The following is a 25,244-nucleotide window of genomic DNA, read 5'->3' on the forward strand; positions in this document are numbered from 1 at the left end:
CTTGCATCAACCATGGTCTCTAGAAATGCAAACCTTCAGAATTAAATATGTTGAAGAGTTTTGCCACCATTGTTTACGAGTAACTGAATTTTTGTGCATGCCCTGTTGCCTGTTGGTGACAAGAAAAGATGAGTGTGTGCCGTAATCTTCTAGTGAAAAAAAAACAAGGATGGCAGCGTTTTGGTAGTGTATTCTTCTAGCAATGTGGAGCTTCAGAGATAAATATCTTCAAGAGTTTTGGCGGTATTTGTTAACTGTTAAGTCAGAGAGCGTTCTGTTGATCTGTCTGAATTTTTGTTCATGCCCTGTTGGGGATGCGAAATTTAGAGGTACTATGCGTTTTGTATTCTTCCTGTAAAAAGAGAGAGAGAGGATGTGATTAAGTATGAAGTATCTTATTCTGATTTTGATGTTGGCATCATTTGACCGGGTTAATGATCGCTCCAAATGGAAATTTATCTCCTGGTGGCCAGAGAAGAAGAAAACCATTAGCCCAAATTAAGTATCAATGAGTCTACTGCTAGTGGCGAAGTACTAATCTGTGGATGAAACTTCCAATTGCAGCTCTTCGCCCACGATACATGATTGTAGTTTCACACGCACGCACGAATGCCTATGACCATACATACGTGTGTATGTGTGAATGTATAGTTGTATACCCACCTACCTGCATTGACTCTGATTTGCAGCCCATTTGTCAAAAACGTTTTGCATACAACTCGTGGATGATTGTCTCGTTGTCCGTAGCCAACCAACAACTGGTGGATGAGGACGCTTAAAGTAAGTACAATAAATTCTAGTTAGTTGGTTATAAGAATTAAAATAGTATATTATTGCTTAGTTGGAGGAGAGAGAAAAAGAGTGGGCTCTTATGCAATTGCTTCTAGACACTTTATGAGAGTGAAAGGTGGGTCATACATTGATAAAATACTACATTTTTATAGCCACTATTGTATGGAGGTGGCGTTTTGGCTCATAGGAGCAAATGCTCCTATTATACAAAATAATTAAAAAACAATTTTAAAAATGTCAAAAAATTTTGACATAAATTTTTTGTTGTACATCGTAACATTCTATGTTAGTGCACAAGTTTTCATGGAGAAACAACATTTTATGTGGCGTGTACAAAAAAGATAAAAAAATGTCCTGTACGTAGTCGTGTTATAGCATAAAAATTTGTCTTTTTTACTGGAGTCACAAATTTTTATAGTTTTTTTTTGAAAACTTGTGTACGAACATAAAATGTGTAGATGTACATGAAAAATTTTAGTTTAGAATTTTTTGACACTTCGAAATGTTGATTCACACAATGGGAGCAAATGCTCCTATGAGCCAAAGTGAATATCCCCTATTGTATATGCTATCTCTAAATTGGTTATAGATGACATGACACATGGCTTATAGCCAGCTGACTATACTATTAAACTTGCTCTTAGGCAATTTCTTCTTCCAGGGAGAAAATATAAATGTTGAAAGTACAAAAATCATATAATACCGTACCTCCAGTGACAAACAGACTTTTCATACATCTCATAGTCTAACCAGTTACTGATTGGATCATGTCTGCAAAAAAGTTGCTGATTGGATGCTTATGTGGGTCTCCCTACTTGCCTAGTGCCAATTTAGCCCTCACATATCAGCATTAACATCACATCAGCTATGATGAACAACTTTCTTTCGCAACCTACACCAGCTATCCTTCCTTATCTGGTTTTGAAGAAAACCCAGTTATGTATATGTTGTAGCATGAAGTGTCTCCATGTTTTTTTTTTGTTTAGACATATTGTCAATTGCAAAAGGTGCAAGAGAATAGATGCTAAGAGCATAAAACCACCACTCTCAAATTACCAAACGCAACCACTTTAGTCTGTGGGACAAAAAAACCACCACATTTTTCTTAGGATTTGGCAAAAACACTTTACAAGAATTGGTTGCAAGAAGCTACAACCTATTTTATACATAATTTAGTTGGTTGCAAACTTTTTCTTAGCAAATCTTTTTTTTTGTTAGATCGTATGTATTTATGTTTGATAACCTAGTACTTCTTTCACGGAGGGAAATTGAGTTTTCTTTAGTGAGCATAGCATCCAGGAGCTTTGTTTTTTTAATTAGGAGCTTTGTGTTACCTGCATTGAATTGGTCAAAACCATAGCAAAGCGAAACAGAAGCCGGCAAGAAGGCAGAGCTCCTGGGGCTTTGCGGCTGCTTTTTCGGCACTAGGCCTCTTGAAATTCATGTTCCTCGTGATGATGACCCGACGGCAACGGACTCTCTCTCCCATGGTCGTCCCCCGCGGCGGCCGAAGGGGAGAAACCCTAGCCCTGCCTTCCCGCTCCCCCTTCTCCCCTCCCTCCCCTGCCGCCGCCAGCGTGTGCCGTCGAGCAAAGCCCGCGCGGTGCCGGCGGCGGCGGGCTCTCCCTTACCTGGCGCGTGGCGGGCCATGCGGGGCGGCTCTGATTCATGGCGGCGGTGCAACTCGGCAGAGGTCGGCGGGGCCTGGCGCGGCGGTGGCCGGTGAGCCGCGTCAGGGGCGTCCTCTCGCACACGGAGGCGGCAGTGGTCGGTGCAGCTTCGCGTGCTGGCCGTGGTTGTGCCTGGCGGCCGGGCTCAATCTGGGCCTGTGCGGGCCGGCGCGGGCCGCGGTTTCGGGGCTTGGTGGCGGCGCGAGGAGCCCCGTCTCCAGTGTACTGCGTGGGCGCGCCGGTGGTGGTGGTTGGCCGGCAAGGTAGCTCCCTTCTTCGAGTTCTTGCTGGCCGCCGGTGAGGCCGGTGGTGGCCGGCTCTCCTCTTCGGCGATGGTGAGGCCGGTGTGGCTTCTTGCCTTTCTGGTGGTGGTCCAAGCCGGCGTCTGCTTCCCCGTCCATCGCCTCCAGTTCGCCGCTGGCGGCATCGGGGGTACGGTGAAGGACCAGGGTGAAAGCTCTGCCTGGTGCTTCCGGTGCGGATCACGGCGACGCCTGAGGGCGCCGCTTCCTTCCTGAAGGCGTGATCTTTGGTCCCAACAGTGCCTTCCCTCTCCTCTGGTGCCAGGGGAAACCCTATGTCCGGTCTCGGGCAAGGCGACGGCGGCGCCACAGCGTCGTTCTCTTCTTGAAGACGTTGTCGGGGCTTCTTGGGGAGTGGCCGATGTGTAACTGGAGGCTGGACATTGTGATGCGCTGCCGGTGTTGGCTGCTGGCTAGGGTATGGGGCTTCGAGGCGCTATGTACGACGTGGTGGATGCAACCTAGTCAGCTGCTTCTCCAATTCCGAAGGATCCTGTCTTCTCCTCGCCGACTCTTCTAGGCTCATGAGGGGAGGTACGTTGGTTCGGGCTGCCTTGGAGTCGCGATCGTGCTATGGTGGTGTCTCGCTTGGTTCGTGACGCGGTTCGGTGACTCCGTGCTCCATCTCCTCACCTCTTTTGGTAGGATGCTGGGGCGGGTCGTTCTCATCGGGTCGTTTGTAGCGGGGTGTTGTAAGCTGCTGGGCTATGTATCGTCTTGGGTGTGTGTGGAGTTGTATCGGTCGTCGGCCTCTTCTTCTACGTGATTTATACGTCTTCCAGGATGTATTCTCGACGACTCGACGGGGGCTGTGTTTTCTTGCTATCCAATTGAACTTTTCTTCCTCTTTCCCTCAAGAGAACTCTTCTTCTTGTTTTTTCCTTTTCAGAATAGAAGCCTTTTATTTTCGGACTCGTGGAGGTAGAGTTGCAATCTCGTACGTAGTATCTTTCTTCACTTGTCTTTGTTGCTCTTCATGTAGCGAGCTCCAGTACATCTCCCACGCCCAGGGCGCGTTGATGCCTGATCATACGAACAACGAAGCTCCCAGAAAGGCCAAAAAAAGCTAACCGCGCGTACATGCATCGCCGGTTAAAAGAGGAATGCATCGAATCTTTGCGAGGAAGCTATGATGCCGCGTGTTTCCTCCTATCTGACGCTCAATACGGCCACGTTGCCCGTCCATTTGGCCTGAACGCCCTCCAAACTGTCGTCCAATCCTGAGCTCAGCACCAGCCAAACTCTCGCATGAAGAAACTCCATTTAGCCATTCTAATGGACTTTTAAAATCATTAGACAAGTTTAACATGCGGGTAGTAAGCTACTCCTTGGCCTGACCCGTAGGTGTGTTGACCATCTGCCAGCTACGACGCACCGGCAACCCAGTCATCCAATCAGGCAATTTTCTGCTACCGGAGCTTAGTTAATCTTAATGTGAGCTACCAATCACGCCCTAAAGCGTCATTGATTTGTTTCGTTCATCTGGACACAAGGAATGAACCATCAATAATTGGGGGCAAACAAGTAGTACAAACAACAAACATGTACATGTCAGAGGGGAAAAAATGGGACCTCATCTTGCCAACATAGCCACCTCACCTCTTATCATATCACAGTTACTGTCTCCAATACTACTGTTTGGTTGCTAAGTTGGTAGAGCTTCTTGGTAGAAAAGCTTAGTGAGATCACGGTCATGTTTGACAAACGATCATTAATATACATTTCATAAACTGATGGGGTTAGCATTTCTAAATAAGTAGCAGCCACTATCTGCTAAGTTGAGCTTCTTGGTAGACAAAAACTCAGAAGTGAGATCACGGTCATGGTTGACAAAGATCATTGATATGCCAGCTTAAGAAAGGTCATTAATATAATTTTCTATAGGTGATGCTAGCTCTACAGAAGTACCTAGCCGGCTAGAACAAATTAGTTTTCACACATAGCCGATAGGGCTGCAAATGGTTGTGACTGCTGCATGCCTCCTTGTATAGTTGTATATTGTTGCACGGCTGCACAAAATCTTCCAATCATAGTGGTAACCTAGCTAGAAAGCTAGTCGGTTCCAAGAGACGGTGGACTAGCGGGGTCTTGCGTCGTTTGTTTGACGAATTAAGCCCGCCCATAGGGCCTCAGAGAAACAAGAGATGTGACCTCTCACATCAGCACAGGATTAGGTTAACCTGCAACTGGCTTTCCACCAATTAATGTCCTTTTTACCTCAGTTCACGAGCGCCACGTTAATTATGGAAGAGAGAACTGATAGTTAGACAGGTGCTCTGCCTCTTTCAGACAGCTTCAGGTTTCTGCTCCTGTTTGTGTCCTCTGTTATTTCCCCGAAGAAACAAGAAGATTATGCTTAAATAATTGTTCACGTTCGAATCTGAAAATAAATGCCTTCCCAGATAGATCATGTCCTTCCAGTGTTTGAGATTGAGATTGATCTGCGGAATTTCAGGTCCCTGCCTGCCTTTCTGAAACGCACCGCCGAGCCGGTCTCCTGCGTAGGCAACAGTCACTGTCAATCACACTGCTCCCAGATAATCAAAGTATCAACATGCTCTTCCTTGATCAAGGTTTATCAACACACCCGAGTAGAGAGTGATGTATCCGAAATTAATTTAGCTAACAAAAACTATTGACCGTCCACTTCAGCTCACAGTGGACTTTCAGATAGGGAATTTGATTTTGTCATATCATGCTACACGCTCGTTATTCAGAAAAGAGCCTGTATACTATTGTGGCAACGTCCATCAAGCCGATCATAGAAATCTCTGGGCTCTGTCCTTGCATCAACCCTGGCCTCTAGAGATGCAGAGCTTCAGAATTAAATACTCACTCTTCATAGAAGAGTTTTGGAGGTATTGTTAACTGTTAAGTCAGAGAGTCTTCTGTCGAGTTGTCTGAATTTTTGTTCATGCCCTGTTGGTGACAAGAAAGATGCGTGCGTGTTGTATTCTTCCAGTGAAAGAAAGGACGGGCTAAGTATCTTTTTCGGACAGTGATGTTGGCATCATTTGACCGGGCTAATGATCCGTCCTGGCTCCAAATGGAAAAAAAGGACGCGACTAAGTATCTTCAGAAGGAAGAAAGTATTTGCGCAAATTAAGTAGTACACTAAATCCAGGAGTATACTGCTAGTGATGGAGTACTAATCTGTGGATGAAACTTGCCAATTACCTCTCTTCGCCTACCATACATCATTGTGGTTTCACACGCACGTACTATGCCCATGTGTATTTATACCCACCAACCTGTATTGACTCTGATTTGCAGCCTCATTTGTCAAACACATTTTACATACTTCTGCAGATCGATGATTCTCTGGTCATCTGTAACCAACCAACCATTGGTTGCTGAGGAACGTTTAGGCAAATTCTTCTTCCAGAGAGAAAATATACCTGTTGACAGGCCAAAAATCATTATAATACATCCAGTGGCTAACAGACTTGTCCTGACGCTCAGATAAGTGTCCAAAACCAGTTACTGATTGGATGCTTCTGTTGTTCTGCCTACTTGCCTAGTGTATAGCTAGTCCCCACATCCCAGGATTAACATCGCGCGCATCGTTTCTACTGAACCATTTTCTATCAGAACCTACGCCTATATCTCATTAGCAGCCATCATAACAAGTTGGGTTACTTGTTTCTTCCAAATATTTGTTGGCTCACCTCAAAACCCTAAACTATTATATTCCGAGGCACACTTTACCCTCCAACAGAGTTCCTGGAACGTAGATAAACGCAAAGACTCGAATGGATCTGATGCTAAAAGAAGACCTTTAACAAAATCCAAAAACCTTGTTTTTACACTTCAAATATTCTGAAAAGGCCATACAAGTACAATTAGATGTAAGATGTCTAGTATGTACGTTTAATGTTTCATCTAATTTTCTCTTTTCTGATGTGGTTTACACAAAAAACTTAAAAGTGAAGGTCAAACCCCTTTTTTTGCTATTTGAAGCCGGATCTTGTTATCTTTTGTGTAGCCCGAAATACAATTTCTATGCAGAAAAACATTCAGATGAATTCTTACTACTCGGTTATTGTTTTCAGAAAAAGCTGGCTTTTGGAGCTCGTGCTTCAAATCGCCGCACTAGGGTAAACGATTTTAATTTATTCTTTCATTTTATTATAGGAATCAATTATGTATGTTTTACGGTAAATATTTACAAAATTTTGTGTTTAAATAGTGTGAACAAATACGGCACATGCCAAATAATAGCCTATTTTATTCCATTTTAGTTTTGCGCAGTCATTTTCCCCAATGAATCTGGATAGATTTCCCCTTTTGCGCAGATTGTAACAAGATTTTAGGGAAATTGATGACTTCTCTTTAGTCTTTACTCTTTAGCGATCATGATGAGCTTTGGGTTAGCTGCATTGAATTGGTCAAAACCATAGCATGAAAAACAGAAGCGGGCGTGAAGCCCTATGACTTTGCGGCTGCTTTTTTACTCAACACATATTTCTCCGGCACTTGCCCTTTTGAAATTCCTGGTCGTCGAGATAGCGCCGCCACAGCGGTTGTCTTTTATTGTCTACTATATATATGCATATCAACTTTTCTTCTTCTTTCCCACAAAAACTCCTTTTCTTAATATTTTTCTATTTCCAAAACTGAAGCCAAGTAGTTTCGGAATGCGCACCAACAAAAAAGAAATGAAGTGAGCAAGTGTTTGCAATCTCCAATACTAGTACTCCTTCCGTCTCAGTTTATAGAGCCTACACGTATCCTGAGATTATCAATTTAATTAATATAATATAATATTTAAACTATAAAAATTATACCATTAAAAAGTGTAACATCTAAACTTTTTAATGATATATGTTTTAATCTCAGTCAACTATGACGTAGACACACCCTATACTATACTACCTAGAGATACGTGTAGGATTCGTAAACCGGGACGAAGGTAGTAGTAGCTTCTAGAGATCTTTGTTTATGATCAGAGAAGAGGAGAAATGCGTGTTTTGCGAGTCGATGCTTTGATCTCTCGATCGACACGAACGGAACCACCCAGAAGGCCAGAAAAGCCAAAAGAGGAAGGCATCGAATCGCCGCACCGAGCTATGATGCCGCGCGTCCCCTTGTACTATATCTGACGCAAATACTGCCACGTTGCCGATCCATTTGGTCACATGCATGCCGCATGCGCGTGGCGCCAGCACCCGCGAGCTGGCCGGCGGCCGATTCCACCAGAGTGTGTCCCTCGCCGGAACGCCGGCACCCATGCTGCCCTGCCCTCCCTTCAAACTGTCGTCCGATCATGACCTCAGCGCCGGCCAAACTGTCGCAAGCACGCGCCGCCTCCGGCCAAACTCCGGCGGTCCAGCCGGCCCGCCATCACCGCGCGCCACCCTCAGAGGACGGCCGGCCGGGTTAGCCCGTGATCATACAATTCCTTTGGAGGACGTACGTACGTCCTTTTCCCGATCTGGATGGCTACAGTTCTCGATCGTCCCACAACGCGCCGAAAACTTGGCCGTCGAAGGAGGATGATGATGTGATGGGTGCATATGCGGCAGTGCAACCAGCCACCAGGCGCGCACTGTGTGCTGGCTCAGATAATGCTTGCGCACAGTCCGTTACAAAACCAGGGAATATTAATCAGACGATTAATCAGTGTCTGTCCGGAGCTAGCAACACGACAAGCTCCAATCTGATCGATGAACGTCGATGTGTGCAGTGCGCCTGCTCTACTGGCTGCCCTGGCTACTGTGCGTGAGCGGCTGCGTGTGTCGTCTGCGGGGATCCACGTACGCCGTTCGATCGTAATCGGATGGTGACGGACCTGACCGTCTGGCATGCATATGTGCGGTGTGTAGTTGTGTGGCGGGCCACCCTACGACGCGTCAGCCGACTTATAACCATGAGAAAGACGTGCTCCTACTTGTGTACCGATCCGAAAATAATACTGTAGGATGTATTCTTTTATCCCGTATACACAAGGGCATCTTGATCATATAAAAGTTTAGACAAGTAAAATTTTAGTTTTAAGAGGCTAAAGTGGACATACCAATCCCTCAAAGGCTTTGGTTTTTACTAAATGTGCCGACCGACTATGAAATATACGCGGTCACGGCTAGAAAAATAAATCGGCCCCGCACCAATAGTCTCCCCCACCCGAACTGCATCATCGCCAACGTCGTCTCTGGCGACCACCGTTAGTCTCCACCGACACCCAAGATCCTCCACCGGTCTCCTGCCCTACTCCGACTCGCTCGACGGTTGATGTCGTTGCCGAAATCGCCAAAATCGAGCCACTGTGTCGATTGTGTCGCCAAAAAATCTAACCAACAACCTCCACTGAGCCCCTCCATTGACATGTGTTCGTATTGCAGCCACCCCCACCTCGCCGTTGTTCAAGGGTTGTCGCTGCCCTCGGCCACCACCATTGGATCAGTCGTCACCGAGTCTGGCATGTCCCTGGCAATGGAGGAGGCCGAGCCTGTCTCCACGCAAGCTCTTGCGTTGTAGGAGTGCTGGAACCGGCGACAACATCCTCACCCATGGTGTTCGAAACTGTGCCAACAAGGTATTCGTTTGCGCTCTTTCTTCTTGTAAATGACGTATATATGTCGGTTTGTTTTCTTGATTTCATTTGAAATTTGTGATTCCTTGAAGAAGTGTAAAAATAAATAGAGGATGAGGATCATGCATTGTACATCACATAGAATGATCAAGTGGAGAAACCAGAGCATTATAATCTATACTGCAGATTTGTTTTTAGTTATGAGCTACGAATTTGTATGCACTATAAGACTATGCTATTTATTTGGATGATCATACTATGAATGGTGTATTTCCAATGTTGTGGATTTATGTATAATTTCAACAAAACCGCATGATTTATTTTCGGAGTTAATTATAGAAGGTTGGTTAGGAGCCGCTTTTATTTTACAAACCAAATATATAACGAGTTTAAAGAATAAAGAGCCATTTATAAAAGGCTAAATTATTAGGAATACTTTAATACTTACCACTTCCGCCAGTTCTATATATGTATGAACGCGTAAGCTCACGCGATAAGCCTGGCTCGACAAGATAGATGGGATTGGATGGAACCACGTACGACTTTGCCTTTTTTATGACTTCTAGGTTTGAACTCGCCCACCTCGACCGATTGGTATTCGTCGGGAAGGTACGTATTTCACCCGCAATGTACACCGGGAATTAATGGAAAATACGTATTTGCCTGATGTTGACGTAGGCCCTCCACACGTACGTACGTCGAGTTTATCTGGTCGATCGATCGCATCTCAGGACGTTCCGTTTCATAGTCTCGCGCGCACGTGTCTGGTTTGGAATCACAATCACCCTGCTTACTTTACTTTATCAGTCAAAAATCAAGGCCGCGGCCTCTATCGATGCGTACGTGCGGACGATGCTGAAAGAGTTAAATAAATTCTTTTTTTCGAACCATTGTACGGAAGAGAGTTAATTAACTCGACCTGCTGCTACTTGGTCTTTGCTAAGTAAACCAGGCATCTCTACTCTATGATTCGTCATATTAGAATTTTGTCTATTATGGTTCAGCCATTTAATTATTTTCGTAATTTCTTAAAAATTTAGAGGATCAATGGCTCATTCATTCAAAGCAAATTTAACGTGCTTCATGGATTAGCTAAGAGTAGTACCGGTATATTAAGCAATGCTTTAGATCAAAAGAAAATTTTATATATGTATCTCTTAGGTCTGCTGAGGGATTATTGGAATTTTGTCTATTATGGCGCATCGTGGGAAATGAGCCGAGCGATGTCCGTAGTGAGAAATGAATATGAACGTTGTTCGGCTTCAGCCACCATCTGTTTGATTCACCTCCTATCTCTTCATTTCTTCTCATGTCTCTGCATGTTCAATTGTAACATCCCAGAAATTCAAAACAAAACAAATAAATTCCCCTAGTTCCAAATTTTGGAACCAACAAAAACTTTTATTAAATTAAGTTTGGTACAGAATAATCCTGCTTAACTCTTGTGCTATTGCCATGATTGCTTGTTATTAGTATTTGAAATAATCTTAAACCCTAAAAACTCACCCCTCTTCTCACCATCCTAGTTAAAATAAAATAAAAGGGAATTAAATGAGAAAAAGGCATATGTGCCTATGGCTATAATTATAAATCTTTATCCTAGACCTTTCTACTTTATTTAGAGGATTGGAAAAGCTTCATAAACTTTATATAGTACCTCTTAAATCATTTTCAAGTTAAAACCAAAAAAAATAAAAAGAATCTAAAAATGCCATAGAGGCCTATGAGAGTAAAATAGCAAATTTGTGAATTTGAGAAGATTGACCCTAGGACTAGTTGTGAATGGTTGGATCACCTCCATATACCATCCCAACAATCAACAACACCATTTTGAATCCAACCAAGTCAAATTTAAAATCAAATGCAACATATGCATAGAGGCATATGTGAAACATACCCATTTCACCAAACCTTGACCTATGACTTTAAACCTTGATCAAATGATGTGAAACCTTCTACAAACCTAATATAACCCTAAATTAACCCTAACCCATGCCCAAGAAGATCAAGGTGAACCATTTACCAAAAATAATAAAAATTGACACATCACCTCATATGTGTTATGGCCATTATTCAAAATCTTTGAACAAGACCATTTGAAATGGTTTCAATGGTCTTAAAATGTTTCTAAACTAATAAGAATCACATTAGAGTCAAGAAATATCAAATCAAATGGAGAGAAATCAAATAGTGAGAAAATCTCAATTTCACTCACATACACTAAAGCCAATTTTGCAAATCTTCAACCAAGGCCACCATTGCTTGATCTATTGCTTGTAAAATGTTTATATATGATAAACAAACACAATTGCATCAAAGAAACAAGAATCAAATCAAAGGAAATCTCAAATTCAATTCACATATGATAATGGTCATATGTGCACTTTTTAACATCTTCCTCACTTTACCTCTCTGGTTTTCTAAATTCTTAAACTAAACTTGGTCAACTAGTGCCATGTCATCCAAGACCAAGTCAAGGTGAACAACTTTCCTGTTGACCACACATGCTAACTTTGACCAGGTTGACCAGTATGGAATTGACAAGTGGAGACTTTGAAACTATGTGAAGATGACCTACATTTTGAATTGTTGCAAAACTTCACCAAATTGAACCAAACCACCACCAATCCAACACATTAATTATATAAATGAGATCCACCAAAAAGAATTTCAAAATTTAAACAAAAATTTCTTGCGGCCATTTAATCAAACACCTTGCAGGCATAGTTTCAGAATTTCAACACACCCCTTAAACCTCTGGTCCAAAGCCTAAACCACTTTAACTTGGTGATCATCACACCCCTCTGCAACCCCTGCATCCTTGCCATGTCCTTGCACCACCGTTTAAAGTGGAGAAAATGAGAGAAAGATTCACACCGTGCACCATGCCGGCCACCGTTGCACTCGAGCGATCTGAGCCCCTACTCTCTCCTACACCATGTCAAATAGCCTCTCTGGAGCACAAGGACACTGCCAGTGCACGGCCGAGCCTCACCCTTGCGTGCCATTGGCCGGAACGCGCTCGCCCAAAACTCGCCAGGACGTGCCAGCACGCGCGGTGACCGCGCTCTGGCATCGCCAGTACACCACGCGCTCGAGCACCCCCGTCCTCCTCTGGCCAAGCTACGCCTGCGTCGAGCACCGCCTCCCCGCCCTCTACACGCTAGACAAGCTCCCAGGCCTGCCCCTGCACCGTGGCCACCGCCATGATCAAGACCTTCCGCCACGGTACTGCAAGGACGCCATCATCTCTAGCGCGCCACAGACCATCATTGGACGCGCCATCACGCGCGCTAGCTCCGCCTAGACGTCGCCTACAAGATGCGCCCCCTAGCTTGCCCCTTCGCTTCCTGGAACGACCTCAACGTCGTCGACCCCTCCACAGCACCCGCCGGCCATCTACGCCGCTATAAATATGGACGATCGGCTCCTCCTCTCTGCACACCATCTGCTCTCCTCCCCTCACTGATCACTCTCCCCCCCTCAATTTGACACCACACCGTCGGAGCTGCTCCAATCGCAAGACGAAGGCCGCCGGAGACCTGAGATCGACGCCGTTGATCCACGCCGCCCCGAGCTCCGCCACTGTACCAGGAGCCTCTACACCCTCGACAACCTCACCTCGACCCTCTCCCTCGACCGCCGGCGACCTACAACGCCCTCCGACCCCCTACCTCTGCCGCCAGCACGCCCTCCTCTCGCCGGAGAAGAAGACGAGCCACGACCGTGCGATCCTCGTCTGATCCGACGGCCATCTCTCACGCGTACCGCTTCGGTGAGTTTAAGCCACTGACGCGTGGGACCCCCTGTCAGCTGGCCCGTGGCGTGTGAAACGTTACTGGGCTGGCCCGTTGCTTTTTAAAACGTTTCGGCCCAATTCTTTTCCCGCGTGGCCCAGTAATTCAAATATGATTTAATCTATTTAGTTCAAAGCCAATACTGCTGCCCACTTCAAATTTGAATAGTTTGAAATCTACTACACCAAATTTAACCAATTTTATATATTTGGAAAGCTCATGAAATTATCTAAATAATGCCACTGGCCTCATGTCCAAATTCGTAATTAAATTCAAATGATAAAAATAACAAGGCAGGGCCTTTTCTAACTTCAAATAAATATTAAAAATTATCTATAAATGATTTTAAGTTGATTCCAACTCTAATAAATCACATTTGACATAATCTAATTGTTTATGCGAAAATATAGCATAGTTGTTTTGCATGATCATGGACTAAAGTCAAATAATGGCTATGGAGCCATTTCTAGCCCATTTAATACATACACGTAGACTTATTTAAATAGTATGGGGGCTTCTCTCTCATTTAAATTGTGATCCTAAGTAATTCAACTAGAGGTACTGACCTTTGTCAAATAAGTCTCATGCTTGGTTACTTAGAGTTTTTAAATCATTTAGATGATAGTTTAACTTATATGAGGTATAGCTTCTCACTTAAATCATTACTCCAAATGGTTCAATGAGAATTGATAACACATGTATTAATGACCCATAGGTTCCTATTTGAAAATATTTAACCATTCTCATAAGTAGTATTTAAATATTTCAAACCTATTTATTAAATCATATGAGATACTTTGGTCTCATTTAAATCTTGCCTCAACCAAATTAATATGAAGTAGATCCCATGATCAATTAAAACTCACATTAAATTAATTAATAATATTAAACCATTGCAAGGTGTTATTAAAATGGTATGAGGTGCTCACCTCATTAAAATCATCTTTCTCAAATAAAATGAAGTAAGGTATTGACCTTTAATTTCCTAGGCTCATGCTTGCTCACTTGTAGAATTTAAATCTAAATAGTATTTAAATTTTCCAAAGGTTAATTAAATCACATGAGCTAATGAATCTCATTTAACTCACTTTTCTCAAATACTAAGTGTGAAGTGTTGACCTTGGTCAACATGGGACCATCCCTGGTTATTTGAGAATATTAAATCACCTCAAGAGTAGTCCTTTAAATTAGTTACAACTATGTGTTAAATCATATGAGAGATATTCCTCTCATTTAAATCCCTGTCTCAAATGGTAAGTATGAAGAGGTTGACTTTGGTCAACCTAGGTCATATATTATTCATAAGAGAAATTAAATCTTAAGAAGATTCAATGAGAGGAAATTATTTTCTCACCAACTAAAGAGAAACCCTAACTCCATTTTCAATGAGAGGAAATTATTTTTTTTAATAAGGAAACCCTAGCATAATCTTGTAATAAATGTTAAGTAGTGATGCTAGATCATTGTGTGAGCCACTAAGGCTAATTAAGAGTACTTAAGTATTTTTTGGTGATTGTATCCTCGTATTCGTTTATAGACGCTAGTACCGGAGACTATCAAGAGGAGGAGGTATTCTACCAAGAAGAAGAAGAAGAACACTTTGATCACCTCACCAATCAAGGCAAGCTAATATTAATGCCATCTATTACCAGTGCAAGATAATACTCTTGCAAGCTAATACTCTTGCAAGCTGATATTCTTGCAAGCTATACGCTTGCAAACTAATATTCTGGTGAAGTGCAAAGCTCTACAAGAGCAAGGCACCATTACATTTTTCGTTATGAACCTAACCCAAGTGTTTACTTTACAAGCTTTAATGCTTTTGGTTTATCAAAGTTTACTTTTGATTCATGATTCACTTGGTCTAGAGTAGAACAAGACCATTAAATTTAGTCTAGAGCAATGAAAGCTAGATAGCACCCCTCATGACTAGTTGCTAGTGCTAATCAATCAAAAATTGGACTACTCTAGATGGGAACATGTGACTTTGAAATGAAGTTGAAACCTTGGAATGATGGTTCATTCCATTGAATGATTTTGAAGGTGAATATGACCAAGAGAAGATAGTGATTTTTGATATAAAACTGATGGTTGGGTTCGGATGCGATACCATTCCAATTTTGAAAGTACCCCCACAATATCCAATATGGGTAAGGGCTTAACTAGAAATTTATGTGCTTTAGTATGGGTTCCCTCTAAACAAGCGTCATCGGGGTTATGCCAAGGGCTGCCTCCAAAGAAATATGAGATGATGTGAAATGATGTGAAATGAGGTGAATTGTCCGGCCCAAGCCCTGTGCAGTTCCCAGGCTGACTGTCTGTCTTCACTGGGAGGCCAAGCTCATGGGGAGAGGTGCCTATACTAGAGTATATAAGTGAAAGGTTATGGTTGGTAGTCCGCATACGGAGTATGATAAATCAGGGCCAGTTAACCCTGACGGATTATTGCAAATGTTGTGGCACAAGTGTACGACCTCTGCAGAGTGTAGAACTATTCGAATAGCCGTGTCCACGGTTACGGACGATTGGAAAGGCCATACTGTTCCGTCATCAGACCATTTTCGAAAATGTAACATATGACTGGTGACTTGAATTTGAAAGGTGAATGGTGACTTTGAATTGAATCACAACAGAGTTGTGGGAATGACACTAATGTTCCCACTTGAGTTAGTCTAGTGATTCAAGCATCTTTACTAAATGTTTATGAAATAAACTTGGCTTTATGCAAATAAACCTAGAGCTTAGTATCCCCTTACCACAATTGATAATGCTTACACTAGTATTAGTTTGCGAGTACCTTAAAAGTACTCATGGCTTTGTCCCTGGCTATTCAAATGGCCAGACTATGAAGGTGAACAGCAGTACGAGGAAGATGGACAGCAGAACGTCTACGACAACTAGGACCGCTCCTGACGTCAAGCGTTGGCCTGTGGATTAGATATCCACTACTACTTCGCTTCCGCTATTTGTGATGTTCGTTGATCAATAGATCAACTACTTTTGTAATATTGGATCATGTGATCCATCTTTGTAAGACGCTTATGTGTTGTAATAAATGATGACTCTATGATATTCAACTATTATGTCTCGCAACAACAATATTCCTGGGATTGCGATGTACGGCATAATAGGCATCTGGACTTAAAAATCCGGGTGTTGACATCAATCTCCTCTTGGTTCCTAAGCTTTACGTCGATCAAGGTTTTTCCCATCATGTGTTGTGGCATGCACCGCGAGTCGGGAAATTAAGCCTTCGAAACCCCTCCTCTTATGATCATGTACGGAAGAGCGGCGACAAGGTTTTTGGAAGCTTCTTTTGCACGAATACTGACTTCATCACGGACGTGAACGACTTCTTCCCCAATGACGATTTCTCCTCTAATAGCAGTGACCTCTACGATGATAAGGCGACAGCTCCGGCAACACGAACGGATCTTCTTCCACTATCCCATATGTCATCATAATTTTTCTAATTGAGCTCATGCTGAAATTTCTTGTTCTGGCATTTTTTTCTTCTAAAATTGATATAACCGTACTATTTGTTAGATGGCATGTCTAGTTTATCTCTTATATTTTTAGTTTTTCCTATACTGTTTTTTGGTTAAGTTATGTGAAAAGTTCTTTATATTTCCAACACGCCAAGACGCGAACAATGGATATGGCACGTGGACTCTTTCTGTAAAGTTCTTACTTTACTCGAACTGAAAAAATGTGTGCACACCCTGTCCAAATAGCCTGCTCGATCTAGCTGAGCTTGCAAACTGAAATGTTTAGGCAAAGATATCTCCCCACTTTGCCGGTTTGGTTCCACTTTGCTTTGCATGCATTGCCTGAATTCAGCTCGCCCATTCCATTGCCAGCTTCACCTGGACAAAAGATATTGCTAAATGCTAAGTATTAGCTTTATGTAGCCAAAATGGTTGTGGGCACGTACCTCAGTACCTGCAGCTAGTTTTGGGTGGCGCGCAAACGCATCAAAGCTTTTCTGCCTATACCCAAACCAAAATGTATAATAATTTACATGTGATCAATGTTTTTATTTAAATTCGGATATGCAAACAGGCAAATAATCACATTTCCTCATTGGCTGCTTTTACGGATCTCAAAGCAATGTTATGACATTTATTGGACATGATAACTTCCCGGTTCAAATCGCAGGGTGTGTGACAATCAAATTGAACAGGGTGGGATCTGCAGTAAAACTTATTAGAGAGTGTGACATCGGCTCAATTGGAATGATAAGATACTCATATCAACATTGAAACTTCTTTTCTGGAAACTTATTTAAAAAAACTCCAAGATTAAACATGATTGGTGGATGGGTGGATGACCTGGAACAATTTTAGGATGGGTGGATGACCTGGAAGTTGATCCCGAGTGCGCACAGGTGAGAATAAAGTGTGCAAAAAAAATATATGTTGATTTGTGGAGAGGTAAAGAGCTCTCAGGGGTAACAGGCCGGGCAGAGGATGGTCCGGAAGTGAGCGATTCATCCCATTTAGCCACCTTTAAAATAAAACATGTGTAGTATTTACCAAAACATAGGCCCTGGCCTATGCATACCCATGTGGGTGCATGTACATGTATCATTAATTACTATACTCTCGCAGATTAACTTTACCACATATGATCGCACCCTACTACTCATTTCCATAATTAACTTGCATTTTAGGTTTAGTCAAAGTAAAACATCATAAATTTTGACCAATTATATAGGAAAAATATCAATATTCACACTATAATATAGATATTGTTTTATGATGTTTCAAACAACCTCTATTTTATATTGCGAATGTTCATAGTTTTCCCATTTACTTAGTACATGTTAGTAATTTACTAGAAAGATTTCTGAGTTTGAGCTATAATGCGCCAAAAGTTATCTTTCAAAAAACTTCTAGTGTTTTAGTTCAAGTCCATTTTTGTACACCCTCTGTCCCAAATTAGGATGCCAATAATATTTGGATAAAGTCAAACTTCTCAAAGTTTGGCCAACTATATAGAAAAGAGTATCAACATTTATAATCTTAAATTAATATTTTAGAACCACCATGAAATATATTTCATATTATGTGCATTTAATTTGAGATGTTGATATTTTTATATGTAGCTGCTCAAAGTTTAAAGAGTTTGACTTTGACTGAAAACTATATGCATCCTAATTTAGGAAGGAGGGAGAGTACATGTATCATTAGTTACTATGCTCTCATAGATTTAACTTTACCACATATGATGGCATACTACTACTACTCCTTTCCATAATTATGTTGCGTTCTATGTTTGGTCAAAGTGAAACTTCGTTAAATTTTGACCAATTATGTTAGAAAAATATCAATATTCGCACTATAATATAGTTATTGTTTTATGATGTTCCAAAAAACATCTATTTTATAATGTGAATGGTCATAGTTTTCCCGTTTACTTAGTACATGTTACTAATTAAGTGGAAAAAATTCTGAGTTTGAGCTAATGCACCGAAAGTTATCTTTCGAAAAAACTTCAAGTGTTTTAGTTCAAGTCCATTTTGGTATTGAGGAAAAAACCTAAGAGTGAACTGCCTCCTCTCCATGTGGCGCTGATTGGTCGATTTGGGTTGTCAGAAACTATGTCAAACTGACTAAACTACGATATTTAGGTTCCGTGAAACAACTTACCAGAGAAATGTTGTGTGTTTTTTATAAGAAAAAAAATTTATTGTTGTTTTGTGAAACCCAATTCCCAATAATTGTGGTTTCTTGAAAAGTGGTAGATTTGAAAACCATGGTTACTAGACCATAACACCTACCAATTTTGTTGTTGTTGGCATGAATCATCAGGCGCCCATACATACATGTAGCTTGTTAGGAAGGTAAGGGGCATACAGGAAGACTTGATCTAGCGCAATGGCAGCCGCATAGGATAGCCGAAGGCGGCAATGGCGTGGAGCTAGTTGACGTGATCTTACAATGAGGGAAATGATGATGACGAGGCATGTTGGATAAATGGTATCAAGTGTAGGAGGGAGTGGGACAAAGAAAACTATTTTCTCTCTCTTGTAGCTAATTCTAAAAGAAGGAACTGCCAAAACACGGAAGCTTGACATTTTCTAATTTTTAGTTAAAATGTTTTATTCACTTTTGTGAATTTTAGTCAATTTTTATTTATGCTTCTTGTCTTTGATGCATTTGCAAAATTTTCTACCAATTAAAAATTTATTTTGTAATTGCTTTTTAAATGTGATGCAATTGGACATATTTATATGCAATTTCTCTTTTGTTGGTGCAACTCTAAAAACATATATGATCTAGGGCGAGGTTGTCGCGGCTAAGTTACTGTAATCATAAATGCGTGGAATTTACTTGGCTAAGGTACTTTGCATTTATTATTATATTACTTTTGCTGCATTTGCCTATATTTTTCAGCAATTGCAAATCACAATTTTATTTTTTGAGTTTGTTGCATTCTTACATTTTCCATTGCACTTTTGGTGGTGCAACTCTAGAAAACAGGCTGAAACTTCCAAAAATCCGAGTCAGCTGCCTCTGGACACAATTTGTTCTTTTTTTAAACCCAGACCTCATACAATTCGGTACAACGCATATGTATCCCTAGGCACCCTAGCATTTAGCGCTGTACAAATAATACCCAAACCCAACGCCCTAAATTCCCCTCTGTCTTGCCAAATGTGAACATGCCGGGACGAATTACGTATCTCTCGGTGCCCAACAGCCCATGCCACCTCGCCATGCCGGAGATCTATCTGTCTATCTGTCGATCGAATCGAGTCGCGAATTCGAATTGGGCGACGCATGCACAGCCGGGAAGATATACGATCAACCGTGTTAGGTGACTAATTAGGCCGTGACCAGCCGTGTTCCGAATTGAATGCCCCATCGATCTCTAACCTGGCATCTCCCATCTCATCTCATCTGACCATCGCCGTGCCAACGTCAGCGACGGCGACGACGAGCGAGCATGACATGATCGGGAACGCGCAGCCGTCCGATCGCTCGCCCACCGGCCGGGAGTCGGGACCGGCCTCGCGAATCGAACCTCGCCACCTGGCGTCCGGCACCCTAACCGAGAAAAGTCTATAGCTACGTATATCTACCTAGCTATACGTAGTATAGTACCAGTACTAATACGAGCAGTGTGCCGTAGCCTTCTCCCCTCCTTTCTCTCTCCTTCTGTCCGTAAATACTAGTTGACCTGACCATGCTGTGTGCTGGCTCCTATTAATACCTTCGTCTCCCTCGGCCCCCCTTGATATCTCTCTTGGTATATGGTAGAATCGATCGGTCGCTCGTCCGCTCGTCCGCAACCACTTGCGAGCTAGAGCTCGAGTAGTGCGCGGAGTGCAGAGACGGCGTCGATCCTCGACCGGTCTGCGAGACTGCGAGGGATTGAGATTTGAGAGGGAACTGCGGTGGTGGCGGCGGCGATGAATTCCCTGAGTATGGTCGAGGCGAGGCTGCCGCCGGGGTTCAGGTTCCACCCGCGGGACGACGAGCTCGTGCTGGACTACCTCTCAAGGAAGCTCGTCGGTGGCGGCGGAGGGGCGGCGGTCGTGGCGAGCATCTACGGCTGCCCCACCATGGTCGACGTCGACCTCAACAAGATCGAGCCCTGGGACCTTCCTGGTAAGACCTAATCAAGTGTATACCTAGATAGCTTAATTACACCATCATATGCATCTATACGTTCATGATTCTTCGATCATCTCATTCATATGCATATGGGTGCTTCGATCCTCTGGGCCCGATTCGTTGCTCCCCTCCTCCCTTTTCTTTTGGCTGCTAGCTAATTCCTGGTTATTTCTTTGACGACGAACAACAATAAGTTTTCTGCTCTTCGTCGATTCGATGACGTCTCGAATCACCCTTAAAAATCTTCATCCTGTAATGACATATATCTGTCCAGCGTTTATTAAGTTCACGGGATTTAAAATGAAGTTGATCGTTTCTAAACAGACAAAGTCTTCACTGTACTCATTCGCAAAAAAAGAAAGTCTTCACTGTACTAAATTATTCCTCGTTCTTATTTTTCTGGACGAAGAAATCACTCGATCCCGGATATTAATATTATTTGTCCGGCCGTGTGTATGCATGATTATCCAAGGTTCCTCTCAATCATGCATCAGAATGTATGTATTGCTCTCTGTTGGTATCAACTTGAATTTAACATCTTGGGACCAATTATGTGTGCACCTTAGTTCGTTATCTTCATTAATTAACCATTCCAAGAAAATTCTCTTTGTTCCTTTTTCCTCTGATGCCAGCATGTGTACTTCCTTGAATTCCAGCCAAATCTAAGGTGGTTGTGTGCATGCTGCTAGTGCTAGCTAGTTGATCCTTTGCCACTCCCAGCCACAACTGAAGTGACCACGTCAATTTCGATCCCATCATCAAGTTGCAACTTGCAACTATGCATGCTTCCCATACCGCTAGAAACACACCTTTTTTCTTTTCTTTTAATCTCACTTTTTTGGCCCTTCCTTTTTGGTGTGCCCATGCCCTTTTTTTCTCTTTATATTATAACTATATATGTCCTAATTAATTTTGATTAACATTTGAAAAGTCATGATCCAATAGGCAAGAAAATATCAGAGCGAGAGAGAACAACTTCTTGCATAGTATACAGTTTCTTTCTCTTTTGTTCCAGATTTACTAGACTTGATCAGTGGATGAATACATATAGTTCCTGGGAATTATTCTACAATGAGAACAAAATTCACACGTCTTGTCTGCCTGCTTGTCGCCTTCCCCATCCCCATAACAGAAGGATATTCTCACATCCATGAGTCTGTTTGGCCCCTTCCTAGCCTGCTCCTCATCTGTCCCTGTTCATGCCATGCCATCAAATATTCCCCCACTTTGCCTGATCCTTAAAGGGAATTAACAGCCCATGGATGGGGACAAACTTAACACAAAAAGAAGGCCTCCCACTTTGCCTATTAGTAGAAACACACCATGCACAAAGCCATGAGAAAAGAACATATATATGGAAAGGGTGGGATATATGTTAATTGATATCTCATAAGAGTAAGCAAGATGCCTTTCCCTTATTATTAGATTTCCATCCAATGGTTCCAAAAATAACTTTATTCTCCCCATTATGCAATCACCTATTATTGGGTATTGTCTATAGCTGAACTAATTAAATGTGGCTCTTGTGTTACGAATTTCTCATGACAAAAAAAGCAAGCAATACAATTTTTTTTGACAAAGTTGTGTTTCCACATTACAAGTAGATCATTAGTCTAATAGATACTCATTTCTTTAATATTTGAGATAAATGATTATTTCATCCAAAGTTATATTGTTTTTTACATAATTGTTTGTTAATTTGTTTCTCAGAAATTGCATGCATTGCCGGGAAGGAGTGGTATTTCTACAGTCTAAGGGACAGAAAGTACGCCACTGGTCAGAGAACAAATAGAGCAACTGAATCCGGCTACTGGAAGGCTACCGGGAAAGACCGTCCGATAACCCGGAAAGGGTTGCTAGTGGGCATGAGAAAAACCCTTGTATTCTATCAAGGAAGAGCCCCTAAGGGGAAGAAGACTGAGTGGGTCATGCACGAATTCCGCAAGGAAGGGCAAGGCGATCCAATGAAGGTACCATTCAAGGTAATCATCTTATTTTGGAACATATGTGTAGAAGATGATTCATGTACTACTATTTTGATGAGCAATTTATCTTTCCACTACTCGATACTCTATGAATTTCTCCTTTTGTTCCTTATCTGATGCTGTATTATAATGTACTATCATATCAAGAATGTAAAATGCGCCACCAATTTTGATGCACACAATCAAGAAACTATATATTTTGGGACAATTCTTTTTTTGGAAAGGGGGGACTTTGAAAACGAAACTGGCCATATTGATTTTCACAAGCAGTAAGTTTTATGCAAGCACATGAAAATATAAACTAAAGAATCAATTGTTTTGTTCACGTGACTTTCATATGATGCGATAGGCAGGAATGCCAGTTCATCATATATATATTATACATGTGCAGTGAATAATGTAGTACAACAGGCCAGCTCATTATACATGCATACCCTCTTAACTAAAGATCTAGCAACAGATCATTAGAATTGAAGCGCCAAAAGTTAGTCACAAAGTTGACCAATTCTTTAACTAACACCCTTAAGAGATAATTTAGGTGTCACCTAAATAATATAAGGTGCCCAAAAAAACTTATTGGTCTCATGTTAAGACACAACAGCCGATAGTGAACTGAATTTGTTTAGAAAATTCGTGGTAGCTAGAGAATATGTTCATGATGTTAATTGTTATTAAGCACCTACTAGTTGCACTTCTTATTTTGTATTTCATCGATCTTTCTTTACATGTGGGTCACTCTCATGCCAGCTACATAGATATGAGGATGATCTTGTCTCTTTTGGATGTATGCCCCAATGTATAAACACATGTGCAAATATTTGACTCACACCAAACTTTATCATTGCATTCAAGTCACTTCCTAACGATTTCATAAAGCAATTGCTGCACTAAATAGTAGCTAAATAAAATTATAAATTGATTTAATTCCTATCAAGCCATGCAAAAGTTGCAAAATCTGCTGCTGGAGCTGGAACAGTTCATCTCATGACCACTTCAGATGCATACATAACTCATTTATTTTCCAACTCTAATCGTTGTGTAATATTTTCATGTTAAACAGGAGGACTGGGTATTGTGCAGAGTTTTCTACAAGACAAGGGCAACCATTGCCAAGCCACCCACAGGCAACAGCTACAACATGGACAGTGCGGCCGCAACCTCACTGCCTCCCCTTGTTGACAACAACTATATTGCATTTGACCATCAAGCTGGGATGCAAAACCTAGAGGGTTATGAGCAAGTGCCCTGCTTCTCCAATAATCCCTCCTCCCACCCGCCGTCATCAGCGTCCATGAACATTCCGGTCACCGCGCCCATGGCTGATCATCAGGAGCATCAGCACATGGGGAAGGCAATCAAGGACGCGCTGAGCCAGCTCACCAGGTTTGAACAAGGCAACGTGAAGAGCGAGGCGCCTGCCCAGGGTGGTGTGTTTGCTCAGGATGGGTTCGAATACTTAGCTGAGAGTGGCTTCTCACAGATGTGGAACTCACTCAATTGATTTTCTAGCTAGGTATATTGTTGCTGCCAATTAAGGATGGATATAAATCTAAAAGGAAGATCTAGACTTGGGTGTGTGTGCATGTGCGCTATTGCATGTAGTTGTGGTATATATATAGCTTTATAGCTTGCGTCATTGTAGTTCACGTTAATTATTTGTCAAAAAAGGTGGGATCAAGAAAAACGAATATATCATTGATGATGTAAAATGTATATATATACATTATTTTTGTACGACTATGGGTGAGATGGAAATATCAGTGCTTTGCTAGCTAAAAACTATATATTATGGTAAAAGATATAATGTTCTTTGTGAATCCTAGATTCCACTCTATGTGTATATTAGTTTTCACTAAGCAAACAGTTTATGTACGTAAATTATATTACTTCCAAAAAACAAATGAAATGAAATTCTTCTTCTAACATATTCCAAATTTTGAATTAGTCAAGGGTGTCAAGTGGTTCATTTTAATATTAAAATAAATTATTTGACATTTCATCCCTTTGCTTCGACTTAAAGTTGTCTGATGGACCTTTTAATTAACCTGAATTTACAGACTTCAAAACTAGCTAGTAATATAAGCAAGGAGTTAGGCGGTAAAAAACATGGTGTGAAAAGTCATATGCATATGAGTTATTTTTCATTCGCCTCCGCCAATATCTTAAATTAAGTTTTATTGGGTGCACCAGAGGAATGCTCAGTCAATTCTCAAATGGGCAACAAGAAAGACAAACAAAATCATAACTCATAACTAGATATTCTTATAATATACGCCGTGAAAGGGATCTTAGTTCACACCATCATAATGATTGACACACTAACAAACTAATCAAAAATAAACCAATGGGCTTAGAGCCTTAGGCTAGTTAACTGAAAACCAACTATAATTTAGTTTCAACATCAACATGTGGACCATAAACAAACACTGCAACCTATACACGCCCATGAGGTAAGTAATGTATCGGCAATATGTATCATTACCTATTACAAGTTGATAGTACTTGCAACAACTAACTTGGATATGCATGCATGATACATGATAG

At 41.8% G+C, this 25,244-nt stretch overlaps 1 protein-coding gene across 1 annotated transcript; it reads left to right on the forward strand.

Annotated features, from left to right (window-relative positions):
- Window positions 1–20,232: 20,232 nt before the first annotated feature.
- LOC124684445 (NAC domain-containing protein 21/22-like) lies at window positions 20,233–24,378 on the forward strand. Its single transcript, XM_047218755.1, has 3 exons — window positions 20,233–20,709; window positions 22,426–22,697; window positions 23,761–24,378. Exons 1-3 carry the CDS (start codon window positions 20,511–20,513, stop codon window positions 24,199–24,201), a joined length of 912 nt encoding a protein of 303 aa, XP_047074711.1. The 5' UTR covers window positions 20,233–20,510; the 3' UTR covers window positions 24,202–24,378.
- The last annotated feature ends 866 nt before the right edge of the window (window positions 24,379–25,244 follow it).

This window comes from Lolium rigidum, chromosome 1 (genome assembly GCF_022539505.1).
Source record: "Lolium rigidum isolate FL_2022 chromosome 1, APGP_CSIRO_Lrig_0.1, whole genome shotgun sequence".
Lineage (NCBI taxonomy): Eukaryota > Viridiplantae > Streptophyta > Magnoliopsida > Poales > Poaceae > Lolium > Lolium rigidum.

What these genes read in the sequence shown, in the direction of transcription:
- LOC124684445 (XM_047218755.1), top strand. Translation starts at nt 20,511, where the DNA reads ATGAATTCCCTGAGTATGGTCGAGGCGAGGCTGCCGCCGGGGTTCAGG. An exon ending in CGAGCCCTGGGACCTTCCTG is followed by an intron (nt 20,710 to 22,425) that starts GTAAGACCTAAT and finishes TTTGTTTCTCAG; the next exon opens with AAATTGCATGCATTGCCGGG. An exon ending in CAATGAAGGTACCATTCAAG is followed by an intron (nt 22,698 to 23,760) that starts GTAATCATCTTA and finishes CATGTTAAACAG; the next exon opens with GAGGACTGGGTATTGTGCAG.